The sequence below is a fragment of the Triticum dicoccoides genome, chromosome 6B, assembly GCF_002162155.2.
Source record: "Triticum dicoccoides isolate Atlit2015 ecotype Zavitan chromosome 6B, WEW_v2.0, whole genome shotgun sequence".
Classification (NCBI taxonomy): domain Eukaryota; kingdom Viridiplantae; phylum Streptophyta; class Magnoliopsida; order Poales; family Poaceae; genus Triticum; species Triticum dicoccoides.
Genome location: NC_041391.1, coordinates 224407533 through 224416067, shown reverse-complemented (window position 1 = coordinate 224416067; position 8535 = coordinate 224407533). Strand labels below are relative to the sequence as shown.

The following is an 8535-nucleotide window of genomic DNA, read 5'->3' as shown; positions in this document are numbered from 1 at the left end:
CATGGGCTCGTTGGCGAATTCTGGAGGGAAGGGTTTGCCCTAGCCACCAAGGGCGGAAAAGTTGTATACATTAGCCTTATCAAGAACATCATTTTGGAGCTCGGCCTCCATGGAGGCCGAATTTGTTGAAAAAATACTTTTCGGTTTCAAGAAAATCTGAAAAAAAAAAATTGTACAAATATACAAGGACGTGATGTGTATGTGTGTAAAATTTTAGAATGAAATACCTTAGATGCGATATGTGCAAAAAGAACAAACTCATGGACTTTTGGGATGAATAATATCATGTGTTGAAAACCCACAGATTTGACTTTTTGCACGGCCCTTATTTCAACGTATTTCGTCCTAGAAATTCACACACACATGTGTGATGCCTCCATGTATGTCTGTATTTTATTCAGATTTTTTTGAAATGTAAAAATATGAATTTTGTTGAATTTTGATTATTATTTTCATGGAGGCCGAGCTCCAAAAGCAATTTTCAGCCTTTATCGAACTTTACTATTGATGATATAACTTTACTAAGATACGGCAAGATACCTATGGCAAGTTGGCAACACGCTTAGGACTGGAAACGTACAGTTCTCAGCGCTTAATTCTTCACAACTTCTCAAGTAAAAGAGGCTCGCAGTTCATATGTTCCACTAGTCAATTAACATCCTGTGAACAGCTGGAAATCTTGCATTACAACAATCTGCATCTGTGTATATATATGCTATTTACAAGCACAGGTTTCAAATACTGTATCATCAGTGAGTTACAAACAGATGCCATATCCATTTCTTTCAAGTAGAAATGTCACACAAAAACAGGCGCGTTAGGTTCCAACTTGGAATCACTCTACAGTTATCTGCAAGACGGTGGTAAGCCTTGGTTTTCTATATCTCCTCAGCAGCAGCGAGGAACATACTACACTGACAGACGAGAAGGCCATGCAAGCGCCAGCCAGCCACGGCGGCATCTGCAGGCCGGTGAAGGGGAAGAGTGCGCCGGCAGCCACAGGGATGGCAACGATGTTATACGCCATGGCAAAGAAGTAGTTCCACCGGATTCGGCTGAACGTCTTCCTTGAGAGGTCAATCGCCGTGATGACGTCTTCAAGGTTATTCCGCACCAGCACATAGTCTGCTGCCTCGATGGCGATGTCAGTCCCTGCACCGATGGCCATTCCGACGTCGGCTGCTGCTAGGGCAGGGGAATCATTGATCCCATCTCCAACCATTGCAACCACGCTCCCATCCTTCTGGAAAGAGCGGATTACGTCGGCTTTTCCGGCAGGCATAACCTCTGCTCTCACATCTTCAATTCCAATCTGCAGAGGGGCAATAGTTTCAATAACTTAAGCTTCCGCAGGAGGCAACTCATATAAGCAAATTAACTAATGAAGTTGTACACATGAAATCAATTAGGCAGCAAAGTTGAACTCATATTTATTGATAATAATATTGTGCAGAAAAAAAAATCAAATACAGATGGCTGCACTACTACATGAGAATTCTGACCGACCTCCTTTGCAACCGCCAGTGCAGTCCTCCAATTGTCCCCTGTCACCATAACTGGATAAATGCCCATCTTTTTTAGGCCTTGTATAACTACAGCAGCCTCCCTTTTCAAGGGATCGGTTACCCCCATTAATCCAATGAAGTCGCCATCATATGCTACAAGAATGCCTGTCTTTGCGCTCAATTCCATGTCTACCAAGAAACTTTCAGCCTCTTCAGGAATGTTAACCCCATTTTCAGATATCAAAGCACGGTTGCCCACCTACATAAACATTTAACTCAAAATATTAGATTACTCAGGCATAGTAGCTCTTCCTTGAGCAATTAAGAGAGATAATCCAGAATAGATATATCACATAGCTCACCAGAATCATCTTCCCATTGATCAAACATTGAACTCCTTTGCCAGGCAAGGCAGAAAAATCAGCAACTTCCAAGAGCCATTGAGAGAATGCATCTTCTTTTCTTTTCTTAACGTCATCTTTTGATGAGGGGAGTTTGCCAAAGAAATGGAAATGAAATGCATAATCCAAGATAGCTTTTGCAAGTGGATGCTCACTGCTTGCCTAAATCAACAGAAAAGAACAAAGTAAGATTACCATGTTTACACTCTACTACGAATAAGCAAAATCCCTGGGAATTTGCTGTTGCCTCACCTCCGCAGATGCTACCAATGTGAGGAAGTCACCAACATCCATTCCTGAGAACACTTTCGTTGTTGTTACAGTGGCCTTTCCTTGTGTCAGTGTCCCAGTTTTATCAAATATAATATAGTTAACATTCTGAGCCCTCTCCAGTGCATCTCCACCCTTTACAAGTACTCCATGATTGGCACCAACTCCAGTCGCTACCATAACAGCAGTTGGTGTCGCCAGACCAAGAGCACATGGACAGGCAATTACCACAACAGAGATGGAGAACATGAGGGAGAAAACAAAGCAATTGCTAGTTTCTGAAACCCATGAATTTGGATATGCCCCCAGCGTCCCACATACAAACCTACAAAGGTCAATAATGCATGAAAATTTTAGACACAAGTAGCCTGACGCCCCCAAACCCAACCTCAGACAGATGCATGAACCGTGAAACTTACCATGTACAGAATGTCAGTAAGGACAATGTGATGACAATAGGAACAAAAATGCCGGCCACCTGAAAAGAACATAGATAGCATCAACATTCACAAAGCGTAATGGTTATTATAGGAAACAAAATGCCACTGCATGTTAAAAAATATGTGTAAATCCTCAAGTGCACTGGTTTCTTCATGTACTACCTCTCTGAACTAATATAAGACGTTAGTGATCTAAAACAACTTATATTAGTTTATAGAGGATTTTGTAATAATAAGAAAATAAACTGCTTTTCAATAATTCATGACTTGATAAAAAAACAACCAGGTATAAACAGTTGATATGTGAAATCTGACATGAGTAATATACTTTGTATAAGGAAATGAAAATACAACCTTAGCGCTTACGTCAATGGCATTTAACTAGTACTGTACTACATAAGTTCAGAATTGTAATGAAATTGACCAGCAAAATGTTTTACAAATTTAAGATTATAACAGAGATAATTTTCATAACTCAGAAACATCATAAATAGACAAATGCACTTACATAATCAGCGAACTTCTGAATAGGTGCTTTAGACATCTGGGCAGTCTCAACAAGAGATATTATCTGGCTCAAAACTGTCCCCGATCCTACTTTCGCCGCTTGTATATGAAGGATGCCATTTAGGTTCATGGTGCCTCCAATTACTGAACTAGATACTTCCTTGCAGATAGACGCAGATTCACCAGTTACCATACTTTCATCAACATGGCTTGTACCCCAAGTGACAATACCATCAGCGGGAATCTTTGAACCAGGAAGCACTTTTAAGACATCACCAGGTTGGATCAACAATGCATCAATTTCCTTCTCTCCAGCATATTTTCCATCTGGATTCAGGTACAGTGCTATGAGTTGATGTGTGCAACTACAATCAAAATGCAAGAGTATGGATGCAAGGCTGCAATCCTAAGCAATCAGTTAAGAACTACTCCCTCAATTCCATATTAGTTGTCGCTAAAACGGATGTATCTAGACGTATTTCAGTGCTAGATACATCCGTTTGAGGGACAACTAATATGGAACGGAGTAATATCCAACAAAAAACATAAAAAGAAGGCGACTGTATGTAAATCTCACTTAGACATGAGCTTTCTGAACTGCTAGTCATTTTAGGTATATGCATGCTAAGGTACCATAAAGTACGAATCAGATACCTTTGTATTTCAGAAGCAAGATAGCTGTAGCAGGAACCAGCTCTACAAGCTTCTTAATTGCATCTGATGTCCTTCCTTTAGCAAGCACCTCAAGATACTTCCCCGATAGCACAAACGTAATTATCATTGCACTTGTCTCAAAATACATCGGAGGATGAAATCCAGTGAATGCCCCATAAAGAAGCGCGCAAACTGAGTATACATACGTCGCAGTTGTGCCAAGAACAACCAATACATCCATATTTGTAGAACCATGTCTAAGGGCCCTATAAGCTGCTACGTAGAAACGTTTGCCAACAACAAACTGTACTACGCTCACCAGCATCCATTTGAGCAAATCTCCTATACGAAATGGTCCGCAGTGCATGAGTAGGATTGAGTTAATGAAAGATATGTGAGGGCATACCATGCGCATAAAAAACACTGGAATCTGGTGCAAGGAAACCAGTAAAGAAAGTCAGTATGCAAGTAAAACAACAACAATTCATGATAACTTTACTTTATATTCTCTCTTTATAGTAGTAACTGTATGCAATAGTGACAATTATATCAAATCAAGGTGACAATTATATCAAATCAAGCTGACACATCAGACGGGCTTGCTATTTATTTACGGTCACAACTAGGATAAGGGTATAGCTGCCAGGGGAAATGTAGACTGAACTAGAGATGCAACGAAAACCATAAACAAATAGGATAGCAGGGATAAAAACTTACACTTAGGAATAAGCTGGAGCGAAGGAGGTGAAGCATTTTGGAAGCCTCTTGCGCGTCATTTGAAGAAGACCGTACATATGGATTCTGTACATGGGCTTTCAGTCTGCCACTGCTTTCCATCTCAATAATATCCACAACCGATCTCAAACCAACGACTTCTGGATCGAATGTTATTTCAACTTCTGCCCGTACAGAATTTACATCAAACTGACGCAGGCCTTCTGTTTTTCTCAGGATATCATACAATAAATTTACATCTCTCTCTGTATGCAATCCTATCAAACCTAATAAAGCCTTATCTTGCTCACTACTTTGTACCAGTGCAGCTTCAAAACCAGCATCCTCGATAGCCTGAACAATATCATCTTTGCTAATAGCAGTTGGATCGTACTCAACTTCCCCTAATGAGGTCGCTAATGCAACAACTGCTCTGTTTACACCTGGCAACTTCTTTAAGATCCCTTCAACTGAGTTCACACAGGCAGCACAAGTCATCCCCCCTATCCTAAATTGGCCTGACAAAGCCTTCTGTGACTTTGGCTGAGAAACAGCAGAGTCTGGGAGGATTTCTGCTTCAAACCCAGCATCTTCTATTGCTTCTACAATGTCTTCCTCCTGAATACAACAAACACTGTCAGGTCCATTTCAGAAACTTTATGTAAAAGGAAGTTACTCCCTCCGTCCCGTAATATAAGAGCGTTTTTATCACTACATTAGTGTCAAAAACGTTCTTATATTATGGGTCAGAGGGAGTAGTTTAAATAAGAAAGGTTACAGGTTGGCAACGTCGTGGAGAGTTGAGATCTTTGTAACAGACCTAACTTTTTTTTAGAGGTTGTTTGCAATTGCAAGTTACAGTACAGGTGCTTCATGGTCCTGTTCGGGAACCAGTTAAATTACTATGAAAATCGTTATGATCCAGTACTAGGACTGCACCTTTACAATTGGTGCTACGAAAATCTCCCAATATTCTTTCGTAAACGTGGTTACAATCCACATGATTATCAAGCACGCCAGACTTGATTCCCGACAAAGCAACGCAGAGCGTCCCACAAACTCAACCCACACGACTAGAACAAGGACAGGCGAGCTAAAATGAAGCAGCTACAGCACGAGTTGCGAGTGTTCATTCCGCATCCTAACCACCATAACCGACAAAACGCAGCTAAGTTTCCCGCCTCGAGCTGACCAATTCCGCTGCTGATTACCAACAAGAGCGGTATATAATCCTACAAACTCGAAGCCACCGCACTGGAATTCACCGCAGGTGCGCGATCCCAGGCCAAATCTCCAGCGCGCGCGGAGGCGAGGGAGGGAGCGGGAGGGGCAGGGATCACACGGAACCAAACCTTGGCGAGCGCGGGGTCGAACACGACGTGGGCGCGGTTCTGCAGCAGCGACACGGCTGCGCTGCGCACGCCGCGGCGGGCGGAGAGGGCGGCCTCGACGGCGCCCGTGCAGGCGGAGCACGTCATGCCCGTGACCCGCACCTGGGCCCGCCGCATGCCCGCCTCCTCCTCCTCCTCCTCCCCCTTCCGCGAGCTCGGCCCCTCCGCCTCGCCGTAGGACCCCAGCAGCGCCACCTCCTCCATGTCGTCGTCGCGGCCGCCGGCGACCGCCGTGAGCTGGAGGTGGGCCATGGCCGTCAGAGACGGGGGTGGCGAGGCGAGGCGAGGCAATAATTCGGAGGGGAATGAACGGGAAGGGAAAATGTGAAAGGGGAGACCGACCGAGCGAGCCGGGAAAGGCGCTGGGTGTAATAGTGCGAGACCTGAGGGGTGGGTGAGAGATCGCTCGAGGATTTTAGGGGCGTTTCTGAAAATGTTCCGGATAGTGCCGGTTTGGTGGGTAGGTAAGCCGGCAAATCCGGGGGCGTTAAACTGGCGTTAATCTCCTTGTGATATGGTTTGACTCGATCGCGCGTACGTTTGGACTATCTCCTTGCATGCAAGAATGCGTCTTTGCTGTCACGAAAGCGTCAGCGTTGCAGGCTTCGGCGTCAAGTGTGGTGCAAATCAATCCTAGCGGCGTACACAAAGTTGCCCCTTGCACGCAAAGCATGAGCTCGCTCTATCACTCGCCGGAAGCAGCCGGCGATTGCGTTAGGCCTATACGCATGCATGTCTGCTGTATTTTTTCTTCAGAGCGACTGATTCTTTCAGAAATCCAATTTGGTTCTTTGGCCCGTGTTTTTTTGGAAAATCGGGTCGCCCTTGCATTTGGATCGCTGGTTGATGATATGCCATCGCTTTCAGCCATCTGCTCGTGTGTCTGGGACTTCGCTAGACCTATTACGCCATTTCCGTCCAATGTTGACAGGCCAGGGAAGCTTCAAGGAGACAAGCTTCAGTGTCCGCTCTGATTTGATCTGGGATCCTGTATACTCCTGCTAGCTTGTAGGAGTATAGTACTGCATCCGCCTTTGCCTTTGGATTACAACAAAAACAACCAACCAACATGTCTCAGCAAACAAGGGAACGCGTACATCTGTTCATCAGTTCAGCGGCAGGGGAATAGCCTTGGTCGATGCATGGGGACCATACCATCTTCGATCGATCAAGTCCAATCCGAAAATAAATTAGAATTAGCCGATGTGATGTGATCCTCTCGGATGTACGTAGCAGATTTTTTCTGCGTCCGCGAGCCCATCATGATCGTGCTGCGATGGAGATGTTTTCTTTCCCTCGAGGAACACGCGGGACAGAGACGTTCTCCCGTTGTCGCCTTCAATTCAGGGCACTGCGACGGCTACATACGGTGGGTTCCGTGGGAGCTATCCGTTTCGATTAGGAGTACTCCCTTGGTCATACGAGTATACTACGGAGGAGGAGTACTCCCTCCGTTTCGATTTAATCATCGTGGTTTTAGTTCAAATTTAAACTAAAACCACGACGAGTAAATCGGAACGGAGGGGAGTAGAATATAATGTGTATTATATTTTCGAAATATGTATCTGGCACACGGAAGATTTTCTGCAAAACTACCTACCGCATCCAGCGCCGTACGATTTGCATCAAGCGATCAACGCTTTTTTTCCGCAAACGCCCGCGCGTGGGCTGCGCGCTGCTCCTTCCCCTTCCGCACAAGACGCGCGTGGACTTTTCTGCTGCTGCTCCATGTGCAGCTCCTCCCGTGCATGGGCTCCATGCGCTTGGCTTTTTTTTTAGGGTGCTCCATGCGCTTGCTGCTATTTGTTGTTCCTGCCATTGTTCCATATGCGATCTGCTGCTGTTTACTAGCTAGGTTAGGCTAGCTAGGCTAGCTGTTGTCTGCTAATTAGGCTAGTTACTAGCTAGCAGCGAGTGCTGCTGCTATTTCATGCTAGTAGCCGATGCATTCTACTAGCTTCTATGCACTTTTCTTCCATTTTTTGTGGTAAATTAAAAGAAAAAAAGCTACAAAAAGAATGATGTTTTTGTCAGATACACATCTCTCTCGCAGTAAACTGTCTTTCGACGATGTTTTCTACTTTGATCCTGACAACTTCGATACCACCAAGGTATTAATTTTGACCCAGAAAAAAGGTTGTTTGATCTAGAGAAAAAAGTTTTTGAAATATACTTCGATAAATTTTGTGTAAACAACATGGTATTTTAAGCACCGCGGACCTGATGACTTACCTACAAACACACATATTAAGTTTCTCAAAAAGATACCCCGATAACTTTATGTGAAAATAACAAGGTGATATACAAAACGCATATCCGATAATTTACATACAAACATTGCGGTAAGATTTACCGGGGGAGGGGGGCTGTTCAAACATACCCCCGATAATTCTGTTTAAATAACATGGTAATAAGCACCATACAAACATCATGGCAACTTTTGCACCGGAAACAAAAGTTATTGAAAATATATCATCGATATATTATGTGAAAATAGCACGGTAATATATGAACCATATACCCGATAACTTCTGTACAAACACCATGGTAACTTTAACTAAGGGGGCAATTTTTTGAAAAACATACCCCCTCGGTCATGGTAATATATGTATCACATACCAGATAATTTACCACGCGGTAACTTTTCACTAAG

The 8535-nt window shown here is 43.8% G+C and overlaps 1 protein-coding gene across 1 annotated transcript; it reads right to left on the bottom strand.

The window, feature by feature from the left end:
- Positions 1-635: 635 nt before the first annotated feature.
- On the bottom strand, positions 636-6214 carry LOC119326460 (cation-transporting ATPase HMA5-like). Its single transcript, XM_037600101.1, has 9 exons — positions 5844-6214; positions 4495-5109; positions 3778-4207; positions 3125-3450; positions 2596-2654; positions 2159-2501; positions 1868-2068; positions 1507-1764; positions 636-1312 (listed from the first exon to the last, which is right to left on the bottom strand). Exons 1-9 carry the CDS (start codon positions 6132-6134, stop codon positions 836-838), a joined length of 3000 nt encoding a protein of 999 aa, XP_037455998.1. The 5' UTR covers positions 6135-6214; the 3' UTR covers positions 636-835.
- Positions 6215-8535: the final 2321 nt, after the last annotated feature.